Source organism: Chaetodon trifascialis, chromosome 15 (genome assembly GCF_039877785.1).
Source record: "Chaetodon trifascialis isolate fChaTrf1 chromosome 15, fChaTrf1.hap1, whole genome shotgun sequence".
In the NCBI taxonomy this organism is placed as follows: Eukaryota; Metazoa; Chordata; class Actinopteri; order Chaetodontiformes; family Chaetodontidae; genus Chaetodon; species Chaetodon trifascialis.
The window spans coordinates 9,489,116-9,507,193 of NC_092070.1; the positions used below are offsets into that span (position 1 = coordinate 9,489,116).

Consider the following 18,078-nt stretch of genomic DNA (forward strand, 5'->3'; position numbering starts at 1 on the left):
GTACTCTGGTATGTTCATGCTCTGTGTGTGTGTGTGTGTGTGTGTGTGTGTGCGTGTGTGTGTGTGTGTGTGTGTGTGTGTGTGTGTTCAAAGTCGGATGACTGCCAAACTACTAAGTTATTTTAAGCGAATTCATGAGAACACAGTGCTGAGAGTAAAATCGGGAGTGGGGAGGTGATATGTGTGAGGCTGATGGAAAGCAGATGATGGTGTGCGCGCGCTTCTGTGTGTGTGTGCGTGTGTGTGCTCTGCAGGGGCTTCTGGCTACGTTTGATGTCACAGGATAAATGAAGCTCACAAATAACAGGATTTTAAGCGCGGCAGTCTGCCTGAGGCAACAGAAACAGACACAGGTCCCCACAGCCACTTTTCCTCATCATCATTGTTTTGCTCTAATTTTTTGACTGAGGATGACATTTGCCTTTGCAGGTAGGCTACAGCAGGTTATTTTCAGCACGCCCCCCCACCCCCCACCCCCCGGCGGAGGAGGGGAGGAGGAGGATGGGAAGTGGGGGAGAGGCTGTCTACATAAATCATCCCAGAGCACAGACATGTTATGCTGGAGCTGACCCAGAAAAGTGATTTTTTCCCCTCATGAGCTCAGTCTGCAGAAACCTCAGCCGCAAAGTCTCGCGGTGCTTTGCGTGCTCGCGCTCCATCTCCATGAAAAAAATAAGAGGGGCTCACATCACAGGCAGCTGACGCGGCGCTGGGAGCTCGCGGGCACAGAAAGAGGTGAGAAGGTCTTGTTTTTTCCACTCTTCTCTCTTATTATTAACGGGACGTTTTGAAAGTAACGCAACACTCCGCCTCCCAGGAGCAGGAACATTGTTTCACATGCACCTTTGCTCTAATGCCGAGCACTACTTTGACACCTAGACACCGCTGCCTGTAGGCACTGACAGCGTACATTGATGAAACACCGCGCGCCGTACGGAAGCTCGTTGTTTTCTTTTGTCTCCACGTTAATTTGACCAAACGACGCTCTGATGAACCGAGCCACATGCCAAAAGCCTCCCGGTGTGAGGAACAGCCCGTTCCCGCGGCGCTGCTCTCCAGTCAAAGGCTACATTGTGTCCGCTCTGGCATCCGCTGGCGGCTGCTGCGGACAGGACGGTGTGATTTATCTGTCGCTGGGTGAGCTCAGGCTGCTCTTTATGGCTTTATCTGGTGTTTACGCAGCTGCTGTGACACCGGCGTCGAGGTGGTGGCGAACGTAACAAGCGTGGTGAGTTTTAAGGCGACTAACCACTAATATATGGTAATTAATAGCCTATAACGTGACTTTAAAAGGACTGGAGGAAACAGGAACAGACGTCCAGAAAAACTCCTGTCAGCACGGACAGGCGCGTGGACCGTGACCGTAGACATTTAAAGGGATATTTTCTCTAAATATTGATGGAAAGCTTCAGCCAGCTGTGCGTGTGGTGGAGGAAGTATTCAGATACTTTCCCCCAGTAAAAGTAGAAATACTCCATTACAAGTATGGAACTATTATTCGGAAATATACTGAGAGTGTAAAAAATGAAACTATCCAGTGCTGTGGTGCTGTGAAACAGAAACAGGCTCCTGTGAGAGTGATTATATTGTGTTCAGGTTCATTAATCGATTTGTAGATCGACAGGCAGTTAATTGGCAACTATTTGATTTGATCAGTTGTCGTTTTTTAAAAAAAACAAAAAACAAAAAAATGCCAAAAGTTTGTGGTTCCTCAGTGTAGAAATGTGCAGCTTTTCTTGATCTTATTTAATCATTAATATTTTTGGATTTTGGACTGATACTCTGACAAAATAAGACGGGCTCCAGGATTTCAGTTTTTCTCCTATATCTCTCCTTTTCTCCTATTCAAATGATTAATCATTCAAGAAAATAATCAGCAACTGAATCGACAATGAAAATAATTGTACGCTGCAGCTCTAATTATGTAACGTTTTGTTATACGCATTATGTTTTATACTGTATACACAGTATTTTATATAGTGTTGGATAGTAATTCAGGATCAGAGATGATCCTGTATTCTTATCCTCTATTTAAAACATGTAATATAATTAGTATCAATCGCATTCAGATAAATAAAGCAGAATTGTAGTGGAGTAGAAGAATGAAGGAATAGATATCTATATCCATATATATATATATATATATGTGTATCTATGTAACAGTGCAGGGCAGCAGTAGATTCGTCGTTGGTGTGTAGAGAATAAGAGGAGTGTAGTCTGCAGCCTCTGGAGAGGGGAATGATGATTTTCCATGTCAATGGTCCCCTCTTAGCTTCAGGAAAGAGGAAATAATATGAGGACTGTTGCATGAGAGCTCCAAATTTAGAGGAGTGTCGGAATGGAAAAATGATGCCCCGAGACTTTTAAACACGGGAAGTAGATGATAGACGGGAGATAAAGTGGAATTAAGAGACCTGAATTGTGATCGAGATAAGGTAGAGCGGACGCTGTGTTTTTGCCTTCTACAACACTTATCTCTCTGCAGCCCTTCGTACAGTAATAGGCTGTTTTGTGCAGCAGGCTGTTTTTTTTTAAAACATGCAGAGTGTATCTTGGTTAGGGGTGTAAAACGTTCACTGTTGGCCCTCTTTCAAAGGTTGCGAACAAGAGGTGCACAGTATTAAAGTGTGCTGATGCTGTACTCTAATCCTCAAGAAGCCTGGTGTGGGTACAGCGGGATACTTGTGCAATGAAGAAGTTAGTAGTGTATGATGTGCAGAGCCTCCTGGCATGCAGACATTTGACAACCACTTGTGATTTTACTGCTGGGAGTGAGGTCAACTCAGAGGTGAAGGAGAAGTTCAGTTCATGCCTCATAAAAATGTGAAGCCAGTAGACTGTCAGACATGCCCATTTCTCTCTAGTTTTTATGAACAGGATCCTGAATATTTGGCTGACATGCTCACAGTTTTTATTGTTTTTCATTTTGCCTTGAAATCTCTATGCTTTTGTAAGTGTGGTGCTCTGCTTAGACACTTGAAATGGAGGACTTAAAAGTCACAAGGAATTGAGCAACACTTGCACAGCACAACACCAGTGTTGGTCCACAGCCCTGGTCTGTTATTATACTTCACATTTAGCCTGGCTTGTCATTACTGCCTTTGCTCTCTAAGCTGCTGAATTCCCTGTTGTTTCGTGAACTTATCCGTGTGTTAGTGTTGCATCTTGTTCAATAGGCATGCCAACGATGAGGCAAGCACATCATGTGATTTTCAGAAATGGCAGTGGTTATTTAACTCTGAGAAGGATGGATCATGAAGAGTGATTTTGCCTCTGTCTGCAGGGAGCTGCAGACATGGAGCAGAGGTGATGGCCAAGTCCACTCCTGCAGTGCATCCTACCACGGGCTCCGCTGTAGCTGCCATCTATCTATCTATCTATCGCCATGGTGAGAGAGAGCTCCTGGACCTTGACTCTGTTGCCATGGTGACCCTGTAGCAAGCAACAGTCACCATGGGAACGTCCAGGATGTTCCGCGTTTTCATCGTCCTGGGCTCGGCCTTCATGATCCTGCTGATCATCATCTACTGGGACGATGTCGGAGCCTCCCATCTGTATTTGCACACCCCTGTCTCGCCGGGTCCCAAAATCCCCCACCACCCCCCGCCCCAACAGCAAACCTCCCGAACCCCGTCCTTCCTGTCCGACATTGATGCCTTTGTTAATCAGTTCCTAGAGCCGGGAACTGGTGAGCCCACAGACCCCGCCCCTGCCGACACAAGCAACCAATCAGAGAAGGCAGAAGAACGGTATATACCACGGCGGGAGTGGAAGATTCACCTGACTCCAGTGGCAGCAGAGCTCCGTGAGAGACAGGTTCATATCTGAAATTATTGATATTATTATCTCTGCTGGAAGTATTAAATTTTGATATGTCATCGCTGGAAAAGAGCAGGTATAAATAATAAAATTCAGAATGGCTGCATTCCATTCATGCCAGCTCCCAGCTGCATGCTGACTCACCGGCACAACAGGACGTGTAAATAGAACAGAGCCATCGTTAATGTCATTAGTTCCACCTTTGCTTTTCCTGCTATAGGAATCAAAATGTCTGCCATGAAAAATAACTGTGGGAGGGCTTCTGTGTTAGTGCCAATTTAATACTTGCATTTCAGTACCTCACTTTGAGAAATATAAACATGTCTTTCTTACATAAGCCGAAGGAGACGTACATGAAGTTGGTGTAAAATTGCCAGTTTCTATTTAAATGCCCATGGCCCACCCCCGCTCATTTTCCCTTATTCGACTCCTCCTCTGGAGCACGTGGGCATATAAACACTATTTGATTGAAACCTCTTTGACCTGACTTATTAGTTTTGCTGCACTTGTTTGGGTCAGAGAATTTACAGCTTTATCATTCTTACTGGTTCATGTAGGCCGGTGACCTCATGTAATACCAGCAGAGCTCCACCCAGTTTCATCATGAGCAGAAGTCTAAGCCAGAATATGTGGAAACACCCATGTGGGTGTAGAGGGCCTTAAAGTCAGGACCCACAGATTAAAGTAAACAAGACAATTAATCTGAGCAGACATTTGATACCAGCACCAATCCATTTATATCTACATGAAAGAAGAAAGGCTTTGGAAATCCTTTATTTGTATGTATTTGTTTTGGCACTGTGAGAAAAATGAGTATGATGAATGAATAAATGTGTGTGTGTGTGTGTGTGTGTGTGTGTGTGTGTGTGTGTGTGTGTGTGTGTGTGTGTGTGTGTGTGTATTATCAGGAGCAGCGTCGGAGGTTGCTTCAGGAGATGTGTGCTAATGACAGCGTGGTGTTTCCTGGCAAAAACCGTTCATTTGACGACATTCCCAACAAGGAACTGGATCACCTTATTGTGGATGACAGGCATGGTATTATCTACTGCTATGTTCCCAAGGTACGCCTCCATGTTTTATTGCTTTGTTAATATTTAGTTCAGTTATGATGCAGGTCTGACAGCAGTTAAACATGTAGAAGGCTCTCATAGACCTTCATACTGTAGCTCTTTATGTTCTTTATGGATCCCTCATAAGAATCACAGTACACTCTTACATGTCCGTCCCCCCCCCCCCCCCCCCCAGGTTGCGTGCAGTAACTGGAAACGCATCATGATAGTCCTCAGTGAAAGCCTGCTGCGAGACGGTGTCCCCCAGAGAGACCCGCTGGCCATCTCCAGGGACCTGGTCCACAACAGCAGCATGCACTTTACCTTCAACAAGTTCTGGAAACGTTACGGAAAGTTTGCAAAGCACCTCATGAAGGTCTGTTCAGATTCTGTTCTGCGCTGTATGGTGGTGATTTTGGTTTATCAGTTGCTGTTTGTTTGGTTGAATATGGTGCTTGGTGAGGTTTTGTGCAGGTGCAGAGCGTCACGGCTGCACCTGTTTGGAATTTCAGTGAATTGTTGTGAGTGACTGCGCTGCCTGCTTAAACCATTCAGTACAGTGTGTCTCTCCTGGAACATGCTTTGCTTTTGCCTGATGTTTTATTTGCGACACAGAGCTAAATAAAGGAGAGATGCATCACTGTGTCGCACTTGAGCTGGACAGCCCTGGGCTCACTGAGCTGTTTTATGCAGACCCATTGAGCAAAACATGCGCGGTGCGTTTGGGTTTGACCTCTGCTAGTGTCGTATCAAGTTAACAGTATCGTATTAGTGTATCTGCTGACTTTAATTCCCTCTTGGCGATTCTGTACCTCCCCCACACATTAGTTTTTTAAATTTGTTTTCTTTTCAGTGGAGCAGCTCCAGACTGTTCTCTCCATCACAGAATCTGTTTCCAGCTGTGTCACCGTCTGCTTCTGGCCTCAAAATGATGTTTCTCTAAGCTTCAGAGTCCTCTTTAATCTCTTTAAGCATGTTATTAGTTGCTCTACTGGAGTTCACGATCTCTATCAATTGTCCATTATATGTGTGATAATAATGTGTCGTATGTTAATACCATTTTAATTTCTTGTTGAAGGTGAAGCTGAAGAAGTACACCAAGTTTCTTTTTGTGCGGGACCCCTTTGTGCGCCTCATCTCCGCCTACCGGAATAAATTTGAGATGCCCAACGAGGACTTCTATCGGCGCTTTGCACAGGTCATGCTGCGCCGCTATGCCAACCAGCCCACGCCTCCTGCCTCCGTGGAAGAGGCGTTTGGTGTGGGTATCCATCCCTCCTTCTCGCACTTCATCCAGTACCTCCTGGACCCTCAGACAGAGAAGGAGATGCCCTTCAATGAGCACTGGCGGCAGGTGTATCGGCTTTGCCATCCATGCCAGATTCAGTACGACTTTGTGGGCCACCTGGAGACGGCAGAGGAGGATGCTGAGCACCTGCTACGTCTCCTGCGGGTGGACAATGTGGTGGAGTTCCCCACCTCTAATAGGAACCTCACCGCCAGCAGCTGGGAGGCTGATTGGTTCAGCACAGTGCCTGTCGAGGCAAGGAAAGAACTCTACAAGCTGTATGAACCTGACTTCAGGCTCTTCGGCTACGATAGGCCGGACTCGATCCTCAATGAGTGACTCATGTTTCTACGAGAAAGACCCAGCCACCCATTCACCCACAAACACACACACACACACACACACACACACACACACACACACACACACACGATGTTTTTTATGTCATGAAAGAATGCTCCAACGAGTGACACCTCCCTTTGTTCTGAGCTTCGCAGATGTGTCCCTCTGTCTTATTCTACACTGAATGTGCACATTATTAAGGACACTCGCTGCTGTAAGGAAGCACACTAATAAGGTGAAGCCAGGTAATCAATTGTTTTTTGTTCAAAACCAAAAGATAGTGAGAAGCACACACATAAGAGCGAGACAGTCGAGATATGGATTTTGCAAACATAAAGTGTCAATGAGATGCTGCACATTGAGTGTAGTCCTTAACTCAAAACTCCACGCTGAGTGCCCCGCGACCCCACTTTGACGTCACGCCACAGTGGTGTCGTGACGAACTGTGACGATCACGTAGGCTTCGTAGCAGGATGTTTGAAACCTCGCCGCAGTGATGTCACAGAGCCATACTCCCTGTTTGTGATGTCAAAGGAAACACTTCTGGACACGGACGCAGTGGACGGGAAGTTTGGGGTGGTTTGTTAAAACAAGGTGTTGCTAGACTAGTTTTAAGTGTAGTTGCACTCAAGTGTTAGTTGTCATCTAATTTATTTCACATAAGTATAAGTGCAATTTTACGTTGAGCATGAAAGGGATTTTATGTTGAACATACATACTAATGACAGCCGTCACCATCAGAAACAGGTAGAATTCTTTTATACCTCATAAAGATGCAGATTAAGAAGATACTCATGCGTTACATAACACATGCTGCAGCCTGACAGCTTCTTCAGACCGGGAACATTTCATCCTGGAGAAGTCCATTAAGTTATATGAATAGAAACATTTCAGACACACAGAAGCCTAGAACAGCCACGCGTGCAGTTCTTTCCTTAATTCCGTTATCTGGAGGTCACAAGTTAATTATTTCCTTATCTCTGTTCGATTCCTTAGAATTAGAATCTCAATTACTTATAATGTTTATCAGATAAGGAATTCCTTGACCTGACCAGACTGCACTTCAGTCGAGGACTAACGCAGGCAGGAAATGCCCGTGTACAGATCAAAGGAACAGTTGCACGTATAATCACCACAGCTCTCCCAAGACGCTTACACAGACAGTCTGTCGACATCAGTGCTTTGCTTCTCGCCATATGTCTGCATGCTTTCATTCAGCTTTCTAATACTGACACATGGAAATGCAGACTGTCATGATTAATGATGATAATTCATTCTGTGTAACTGCTTTTATTTGCTCAAGATATATATCACCCGTCATAATGAGAAAATGAGCTTTGTGATCTCAGGATACGGGGTTTAAAGATGATTGAAATCACGGCTGTTCTCTGCTTCTGTGCAGACGACATTATAGCAGCTTGCTTTATTAGGCCAGTTTCAGAGCATGACATACACGCCATCGTATAGAAGCACAGCGGCTCCAGCGAGCGGCACACTGCACAGCTGGATTTGTCTCAGCTTGTCTTTGAGACAGGAAACTGGAGTTCCAGCATTCTTTTGTTTTCATCTCAGCTGGATGTGCACAGGTGAGCATCTGTGTGCTTAAAATGGACAGTTTTCCAAAGGGAACATCCTCCTTTATTGCCTTTTGTTACCACAAAGGTTTTATCATCAGCATTTGATCGTGTTTGTGTGTTCATGCACAAACTGCAGTTACTCACACTGAACTACATGAGGTAACCCTGGAGACTGCAGCAGTGTTATTGTTCCCCCGAAATATGAGGAGCATATTTTTTACGTTTAAGGGCAGCATTTTCTTGGGATGCAGTATTTCGTAGCAAGGAGCTGAGCACATTATGTAAAGCCAAGCAGGAGTTGTTCTCAGTATGTGCAGTGCTACTGCACTGCTGCAAAGGTACATCACTCCAGCATATTACATCCCTGTTTCCAAAAAGCTGCTGTGGAAAATGTAAATAAAAACAGAATGCAATCATTTGCAAACAAACTATTTCCTTACAACAGATTTACAAAGTGTCCCTGAGCCCATGCAGTAACATCCTTTATCCAATCATCTGTTCACAAAGAGGTGCACCTCTCTCCATCCTCGCTTGTGAACGACTGAGCCTTTCCAGGATGCCCCTTCCAATCATGATGCTATCACCTGTTACCAATCAACCTGTTTACCTGTAGAATGATCCAAACAGGTGTTTTTGGAGCATCTTGTCCCAACTTGTTTGAAACGTGTTCCTGCATCAAATTCAGAATAAGCAGATACTAACAAAAATCAATGAAGCTATAGAGGTAAAACATTAAACATATTGTTTTCAGTTGAGTGTATGTCAAAAAGGATCAACAAATGATCACATTCTGTTTTATTTATATTTCACGCAGCGTCCAGACTTTCTGGGTGCAGCTGTAAAGTTGCAGTGTGAGGCTTTGGTTAGCATTAAAGCATTTCCTGGTAAAGGTTTGATCATAGCGTCGGGATTCACATCACGTCATGATCTGGGCAGGGATTGGGCTGCATGTTTTATATGAGAAGAATGGGAAGATAAGATAGTGCCTTTGGTTGCAAAAGTTTACACTGCAAAAAGTATTTTTGTAGAAGGACTTAATTTTTACTTAGAACACAGTACAGTGAACGCTGTATGAAGCCACAACACAGTATATTTCATATACTGGGCCTCTTTTGTCATGTGGTTATCATTTGAAAGAAAAGAAGCCCCTCAGCAGGAGTGTCTTTCAGCAGGAGTGTCTTTATGGGACTTTGTATGACTCATGATGCTGTGAGGACTCCATCAGTGTGCATGTATCCAGTGGATTGCTGTGTATCATTGAACACGCAGGATTACTGTGTGGTTTGTACTGTATATGATGTCAAGGACATTATTCTGCAAGTCACTAAGATGTTCTTGTTCACACTATTGACTCAGTGTTGTCTCACTGCCTTCTGGTTGATTTGTATAAGTGTGCAGTATTTTACTGTATTGTATTTTTATTTTAATCCAGCTTTGACTGAGCTTTTACTGGGATAGGCTGGAATTATTTAGCGTTAGTGGTTCCCAAAAGTCTGTCATCATCACTTGATGTGTTTTTTTTTTGTTTTTTTTCCATATATGTCAAAATATACACACAGAAAAGCCGAAAAAATAGAAAACACACCTAGTCATTATGCACTCCCACCTCACCAGTGTTTGGACCGTCAGTCATGTTTTCACATCTCTTTTGCCTTTTCGTTCTGCTCTTTTGTTGTATTTTCTTGTGTTACTGCCCTGATGTTAACCATGTCAGCAGTTTTGTTCCTGGCTGTTCTTTCTTTGAAGGTGCAAACAATAACACGGTGATAGGGAACAATTTTGTAAGGCAAACAGAAATAGTTTATTTATTGGCAGAATAAAACCTCTGAGCACACGCTGCTTTTTCAAAGGGAAATTCAGTCTTTGAGTGTTAATGGCTCTCTGTGAAGGTCAGAGTTTGACTGATGATGTGTATTTTGTATTTTTCTTTATCCACAGTGACCTGATGCTTCAACAGCTTAAAGGCTTGATGAAGCTGCAGTGCCAAACCTTGTCCTAAATTTTGACCTCATGCCAGTTCCTGACATTAAATCACATCAAAGACTTAAAACCCAAATCTATTTTTGTGATTTACACATTTGTAAAACAAAGTCACAAGACATTTGGCAGTCTGATAAACTTGTTCCTTCTCTCATACGTGGAGGAAAATGCAAAGCATTCATTCAGTTTCATCAGATTCATGGTGTTATGCATCATCCAGTCTTTGTATGAGAAATAAAGGTTGATGGAGAATCTAATTTTCTCTCTTTGTTCATCTCACTTGTGAAGTGAATAAAAGAATGATCCATTCTATCTCAGTATTATATGATACAATGCCTCTATGCAATACATAGCGTTAATACTGGTAGAAGATTAATACTGACCTTCCATATCAGCAAATTATGAGATGTCTGTCATAGAAGAATTGCAGAATAGACACTTTGTGCAGTGAGGACTGATATGAGGGCAATGTGGAAATGAGGGAAGGAAGTATCCTGTATCAGAAAAGGAAAACTCTGTCAGTGCAGCTCACAACAATGTGAACAGGAAATGCTGCCAGTGTTAGCAAAAATACAAGGAAAGCTCTGGATATTCATGCCAACCTGCCACACACAGACCATGTTCATCACACATTCATGACAGTATATGTGTATTATGTGTATCATATGTGAGACACCAAACAACTGTCATAAGAAAGCTGATGGGGGTCAAAGAAAACTAAATCAAACTGAGAACTAAGCTACAGCGCAAAAACACTGATCCCTCACTGGCTTCCCATCCTCTAGTATTTCCAGTATTAGTAGTATTTAACTCAGGCTGGACTGATTCAAAAGAGTACCCCAGCCTATCAGAAATGACTTTGTTCGGGTCAATCAGGTAATCCTCCAAAGGATAAGCAGTAATAGGTAATTGATGAATGGGACTAGAACTGATGCCTCTCGTCTGCTGAAGCTTTGCAGTCTGATATGTTTTGATCTGTTTTAAGGATACAGAGACCTTGGACAGTTAACCAGTTCATCATAGTGCTGACACAGAGAGACAAACCACCACTCACACTCACACTCACACTCACACGCACACTGACACATAAGGACATTTTAAAGCCGCCAATTAACCAGCATGTCTGTGGACTGTGGGAGGACGTTGAAGCACCTGGAGGAAACGCAGGCAGACAAAACTGAACCACTGTGCCATCAATGATGATGTTGACAGCAATGTAAGACATCGAATAAACCACAGCAACACGAACACGGCTGTCTGTTTTGCTTGTTTTATTTTAGAAATTTGTGCCAGAAGTGTAACTGGAGAGCGCACTCTGTCCTCCAGTGGTCACAGTGAGGAACTGTATTCAATTTATGGCTAAAACACAACGGCAAAGGCAATATAATCATCATTGATAAAAACCATGTCCAAACATAGTGGTTAGTGTTATTACTAATAATAAGAGTACAATAAAATTGGAATGACTGCATTAATAACAAGCATTTTTGGTTTCTGCTCTTATCAGTTTTCACTGCCCTCCTGTGGTCACAGTAAGGAACTACATGAAAGCAAGTCATCAGATGCTAATACTAGCGGTCAGTATATTTAAATTAAATCTAAGATATTGAATGGATGTCATTTGAAACTAACACAGATTACTTCAGATTATTGTTTTGCAGTATCAGTAATGGTAATTAATGTTAGTAATTAATGTTCATATTAATATAGTCATCAATATGTGTTTATACTGACTATTCTGGTGTCTCAGTAATGGCATTCATAGTCATGTTAGCATTAATGTTAGTAGTATTTGTATTAATTGCTGGTGGTTGTGTTACAGTTGATTTGAGTCTATTTAATACTGTTCATTTTTGACTTGTCAGAGAACCTATTATTGCTTGTTGAAGAAATGTTGCATTTGAGCCTCAGTTTACGTACAATGCACAGTTTATACTCATTCAATTTATATTTAATGGACACTAAAAGGGAGGGAGAGAGCGAGGGAGTAATCAGCACCTGTCAAATGTTTAGCACAAAATATTCAAGTACACTTTAAAAGTGAAACATAACTCAATCCAAAAAACATCAAGTCAATCGAAGACATTACACGTTAGTGGGAGAGAACGCTCTCACAGGCTCAAACTCAAGGTTCATATGCAAGAAGTTCAGTTAGCACCATGTTATTAGCACCACAAACAAAACTCAATAACAGTCCACATGACCAATGAAAGTGTGCTTTTTCTGATCATATCCTACTGCATAAACCACTGCTTAGGTTCTTCATTACAGAAAATGAAACCTGGAGACACTGCTATAAGATCTTATCTATAAGATCTTATCTATAAGATCTTATAGATAATCTTATATTGGGGCAATGGCTGTATTCAGTTTACTTCTTCACATACTCTCAGGGGTATTGCTCATTCTCCAGCAGAGTGCTAGAGCGTGGCTGAATGCCTTCTTTTAAATCTGCATATAAAAGGACAGTGAACTGCATTCTGCCTCCAGGTCAGTTCAGTATATTAGCATTCCACACAACTGACCTCAGCCCTGCCTTCCCTCTCATTCATTTTCCCTCTACGCTCGCTTTGATGAGGTACCCATTGAAAGTGATATAGACATCGACATCATCACTGTAAATTGCGTTCTCCCTCTCCCTCTTGTACAGGCGGATCCACACCTCGTCGCCCAGCTCCAGCTGCAGCATCAGGCTCTGACTCTGCATGATGGAGCGGTCGCTGGGCTGGGCGTACACGATGGCCTGCTCCTTGTCGTTCTGCATGATGTGTAGATACGTCTCTTTGAAGTTCCACGTGTGAATGTTGATGTTGAAGAAGTAGATCCCCGGAACACGGCAGATGAATTTCCCTTTGAACATGTCAAAGTGGTCGTCCATGTTGACGAAGACAGTGTCAAACAGAAGCGCCTGGTATGACTCCAGGCTGTGGAGGGATTTTTGACGGCCGACGGAGAAGGCGGAGTACTGGACTTTGCAGGGGTCTCCTGGAAGACCCGCCTGGCCCTTAGTGCCTTTGGAGCCCATGGGACCTCTGGAGCCTGGAGGGCCTTCAAGTCCAGCTTTACCAGGTGTTCCTCTGTCGCCACGTTCTCCTTTGTCACCTGCACAGAGTAATCACAGTCCCCCTTATAGAACACAGAAGTGAAGGCACCAAAGCCACATTTCCCTCCCTGGTTGGGGTCAATTTGATATAACTTTTGCTGTATGACGGAGTAACCTGTTGGAAACTTGGTGTAAAGGCTGGAGCTTTCCTTAAACTGTATAAACTGTCAGGAAACTCAATATCTACTAACAGCTCTGTCTGCTAATCAACACGTTAACTTTTAAAGCAGCATATATGTTGGACACACCAAGAGGAAAGCGGAAAAGAGGGTTATACGTATACGTGGACATACGTAGTCTTGTAGTGCTGTACATGTTGTACCTTTGAGGATGGTCATGTTGATGTAAGTGCGGACCTCTGGCACGTGGCTGAATCCAAAGGTGGGAGGCTGGGCTCCGCTGCCCTCTGCTGGCTCCAGGTGATCACAGCAGTGCCTGCAGGGGACAGGAGGAGCAGTGGGAGGAGGCAACAGGGCCACCAGGGAGGTGAGGGACAGAAGGAGGAGGACACCCAACATAGCTGTGCCTGGAGCAGGAACAGAGATAATGACCGGATGACTGGAGAAGCTTGAAAGTTTTGGACTCTTTAACTTTGAATTTCTGCTGGTGGATCTGGATCTGGATCTGGTAACGTGGCAGTTTATTCTGTTTGACCCAGTGTGAATTGATCTGGGCCAGTACTACAGTGAACTGTGGTGCCTCACTTAAAGAAAAGACTTCCAAGTTACTGAGGTTAACAAGCAGTCAATGAACACCTCTGGGACCCTAAAATATGATCACATTTCCAGTTTTCTCTGCCACTGTAGAAATCAAGACATTTGTTCCACAATAGCGGGTCGAATTGGGAGTTGTACTGATGCTGAGACAGAATGTGAATTTTATGCAAGAGTTTACAAAGTACCTCACAAATATGCAGAACAATACATCACAGTAAAGAAACTATAAGGAACACTTAATAAAAAGAGCTGAAATAAACAAATTGCAATCCTGGGATGCTGTGTGAATCCTAAAAATGAAGTGTCCCTGAGCCCATGTAGAAAAATCCTTCATACAATCACATGTTCACAAAGTGGTGAACCTCGCTCCATCCGCACTTGTGAGCGACTGAGCCTTTCCAGGATGCCCCTTTCACACCCGATCATGATGCTATCACCTGTTACTGATGCACTCGATCACCCGTGGAATGTTCCAAACAGGTGTTTTTGGATCATTCCACATCTTTCCCAGTCTTTAGTTGCTCCTGTGGTTGATGAGCTATTTCAGTCTGAACAAAATTGGTGGACTGACTGACAACAAACAACATTAGCATCCATGGACCTGTGCTGTTAGATAAAAATGGCACTCTATATAGGTAAGTTTATATGGGGCATGGTGTTAAACAGTGTTTGGGCTAAAAAAAAATAGCAGAACTGGGACTGCCAGGCCTTTGGTCGACAGACAACAGTGATCACGGTGCAGAATATGGAGTTAAAATATCAGAAATATACTACGGTGTTTTTAGGCACCGCTGATCAGATATTTTAAACAATGTGACTGCTCTGACAATTGGATTATTGTGTGTAAATATAAATACACATAAATTATTCTGAAAGAAGAGGAATAAAAGAATCCCAATCCCTGCTCAATCTATGAAACATATGTACCAGTCATACCAGTTCAGCAGCTGCTCAGAAAATAAGATCAGTGTTTGTTCTGGCCGTCATTCCCAGCGCCGTGGAAAGTGAAAGAGGAATCTTCCGCCCTGAGCCAGAGAAAACATTTATTTTCCCCCAAAAGAAGAAACAGGAGTTAGGAAATGTGGAAAAATAAAGTGAGGCCTTCTTGTAACAAAACAAGCGTATTTGTTTATGAGCTGGACATGCAGTGTTGCTGGTTGCTTGATTGAAATGCCACAGATGTTTTCTGGCTCTTCAGGGTGGAATGGTGCCTCAACCTCGCTCATGTGCTTCTCATCCAAGTCCCAAAAGTACATAAAATTCCAAAATAATGGAGGAGGGCAGGGATACAAGGGTCATAAAAAATGACCCTGCAGGCAGCCCATAATTTATCACCAATTAGCTCATGGGTTGACTTTAAACGATTGATTTTATCCAGAGAAGTCAGTAAAGTGGGGTTTTTTTGGTCAGGAAGCCAAGCTGAGTATTTTTCAATGGAAAAGTGATGGCTGTCTGCCAGACTCTCAGTGATCAGCCACTCTCTGTGTACTGTAACGGGAACAGTATGTGCTGCTGTGTTTAGACAGGGCAGCTGTATCCATACCGACAACTGCATTCTGCATACACAGCTGAACGCTGAAGCTGAGCAAAATGCCACAAAAGCACATATTCTGAACGTTTAGAAACTTCATTTACTGCTGCGGTTGTGCAAAACTTGAACCGCTGGTGCTTCTAAGCTCTTTACAAAGGCAACTTGAGGTTCCAGAAGAGGTTTTCTCAACCACCTCAACGACCCCCAGCGTGTGAACGATCCTGCAAAAGGATAAATGTCTGGGACTGACCACCCCTCAGAAGGAAAGAAGCCTCTTGGATGAGAGGCAAAACGTCCTCTGAACCTCAGTCAAATCCAGTTGCCTTTTAAAGCACTAAGAAGCATCACGACCTGGATGAATGATGATCTTCACACACTTGAACCAATGGTGTTGCAATGAACTGTGACGAAATGAAATGGTAAATCTAAACCAGTGAAACTTACTGGTTGGAATGAAAAGATATATTAGACCAGAGTGTATTTAATCTATTTTATTTGGTACAAACTGTTGGTATGCAGTAATAAAGTCCAAATTGTATCCTTCTGAACGTTTTTTTACATTTTGAAGATGTAGATAGTGATGTTTTATGGTGGACTGCAAAACAACTACAAAGAAACACAAAATGACTACAAAGAGACATTAAACAAATCCAAAGAGACAAAACAACTACTAAGAGACATAACTACACAATGACAGAAAGAGATGCAAAAGACTTTAAAAAGATACAAAACAAGTACAAAGAGGGACAGAACGACCCCAGAGAAATGAAATGACTACAGAGGTGACTCAAAATTAGTACAAAGAGAGAGAGAGACTGTCATCTGCGTTGGCTGCTGTGTGTTTACCACACTCCCACAGTTGTGTGCAGAGCAGTATGTGTATGTATGTGTGTGGTGTGCTGCACATTCAATGGAAATATTGTTGTTGGTCCTGATGGTGTTTTGTCTGCTCTAAGTCATCTTGCAGTGGAAATCTGCTGCTCGTATAAAGGCTCTGCTGGGATTTCCACGTTTTCCCTTTTTATTATTATATTACATAACAGGTTTTCGTGGAAAATCCCCCTTGAATATGAAATATGCAAAATGCTGAATTCTCTTTCGAAAATACTGTCCCGAGGCATCTAAAGCCTGCACACAGTATGCGTTGTGTAGAGTTTTAATAGTGCATTTTTACAATCTAAGATGAAAAGTTAAAAAGGGTGTTTAGCGGGTATATCCCACAGCGAAAACGACAGATTTCCATACATTATTCTCTCTGTGTTTGCGGTCTCCTGCAGCCCGGAGCGGGTCGAGTTCAACCGGAGCCGCGATCAGAAATAGCAGAAAACGATCATCTCACTCTCATGCAACCAGCGCTCAGCTCTGAAAACAGATTTGTATGTGAGTGAGTCTCACCTCGATCAGCCGCTGAGGACGCAGAGGACGCAGCAGAGAGACGCTCCTGAGTCAGCAGCCCTCCGTCCGTGGCTCTGTGGGAGTGAGCTGAGAGCTGTCTCCTACTGATCCCTCCTAGTTTCACGCGCATTCAGGCAACAAGTGTCTGTGCATTTATTTGACAGTTACACCGAGGAGTTACAGCCTGTAAAAGAAAGAGGCTCTGTGATGCTGGTCTGAAGGAGATGCTGGCTCCTGCAGCTATAAAAGCTGCTGAAGGCAGAGCAAAGGTCGAGAGCAGCTGAGAAATACTTTGATTTGGCCAAAGCTGTCCAGTAAACAGAAGATCTGTTAGAACACCAGGCATGATTTTAAAGTGTGATAATGCTGGATATAATCCACTGCCATGACCAGTGTGTGCAGTGGAAGATTAGCGGGTGGACCCCTATGAGGGACGATTCACTAAGCCACTAAACTCCTGTTCATTCCCCCCTGGGTCTGCATTTCCTGTGTGCTGAACCCCTGCATTCCTGCTGCAGCTGCAGAGGGAGAGAGAGGCTATAATCTGTACATTTCCAGCCTTAAATTAAGACTAATGTTGTACCTCATGAACAGATGCCTGAGAAATTGTGATTATAGGACAGAGACTAAGGACTACATTGAGAGAGAGAGCGGGTGAAGCATCAGTGGGGGGACCAAGCAGAGGAGGGACCTCCAGCCCCTGGATCTGAAGTGACCCACATGACCAGGTCAGCATCAGTGACACCAGTGCTCTGTGCTACTGTCAGGCAGATGAGAGGATGAAATGTTATGAGCACATTTAATGAGATGAGCTGTAGAACATACATTGAAAAATGGATGAATGAAGAATGCCTCATTTGTTTTCACACCCACATCTTACGACGCTTCATAGCTGCTTCTGACGAAGACCCTCTATCAGTCTGCATAGGGAACAATATGGTGAGGTGCTGGACCAAAAGCCAAAGGAACCAGGCAGGTTTCTATCTCATGTTTCTGTTGGTGTACATTCTTTTATCTGTGGGATATCTTGCTCTCATGGCTGCATAGAGCTCATTTTAATGTTATTATCTTTTAAAGCAGTGACTCCAAATCCTTTTAGTCTGTTACCCTTTAAAGGAATATTCCACATGTTGAGAAATGCACTTTTTTGCTGAGAACGAGACTATAGCACTCTTTTGTGTGGTAATATTGGACTGGTTAGCTTAGCTTATCTTAGCTTAGCTTAGCTTAGCATAGCATAAAGACTATCATTTTCATACTGGTTTGTTTACTGATCAA

At 43.3% G+C, this 18,078-nt stretch overlaps 2 protein-coding genes across 3 annotated transcripts in view; one reads left to right on the top strand and one right to left on the bottom strand.

Annotated features, from left to right (window-relative positions):
* The first annotated feature begins 678 nt into the window (after positions 1-678).
* LOC139343434 (carbohydrate sulfotransferase 12-like) lies at positions 679-11,352 on the top strand. The gene is made up of 5 exons (XM_070981093.1): positions 679-735; positions 3,284-3,816; positions 4,728-4,880; positions 5,065-5,244; positions 5,947-11,352. The coding sequence occupies exons 2-5, from the start codon at positions 3,454-3,456 to the stop codon at positions 6,493-6,495; spliced, it is 1,245 nt and encodes a 414-aa protein (XP_070837194.1). The 5' UTR covers positions 679-735; positions 3,284-3,453; the 3' UTR covers positions 6,496-11,352.
* A 112-nt stretch (positions 11,353-11,464) lies between these two features.
* Positions 11,465-18,078, bottom strand: part of c1qtnf6a (C1q and TNF related 6a) — a 35,534-nt gene continuing 28,920 nt past the window's right edge. Inside the window, exons 1-3 of one of the 2 annotated variants that reach the window (XM_070981095.1) lie at positions 16,801-16,900; positions 13,481-13,684; positions 11,465-13,157 (exon numbers count right to left, since the gene is read on the bottom strand). In XM_070981095.1, the coding sequence (XP_070837196.1) occupies positions 12,604-13,157; positions 13,481-13,676 (750 nt within the window). In that variant the 5' untranslated portion in view covers positions 13,677-13,684; positions 16,801-16,900 and the 3' untranslated portion in view covers positions 11,465-12,603. Of the gene's footprint in view, positions 13,158-13,480; positions 13,685-16,800; positions 16,901-18,078 lie in introns of those variants that run through there. The other variant, XM_070981096.1, reaches the window with a different exon arrangement.

Excerpts from the sequence above, each read along its gene's own strand:
- LOC139343434 (XM_070981093.1), top strand. The coding sequence starts at position 3,454 with ATGGGAACGTCCAGGATGTTCCGCGTTTTCATCGTCCTGGGCTCGGCC. Across the intron at positions 3,817-4,727 it reads CAGAGCTCCGTGAGAGACAG|GAGCAGCGTCGGAGGTTGCT; the intron begins GTTCATATCTGA and ends GTGTATTATCAG. Across the intron at positions 5,245-5,946 it reads TTGCAAAGCACCTCATGAAG|GTGAAGCTGAAGAAGTACAC; the intron begins GTCTGTTCAGAT and ends TTCTTGTTGAAG.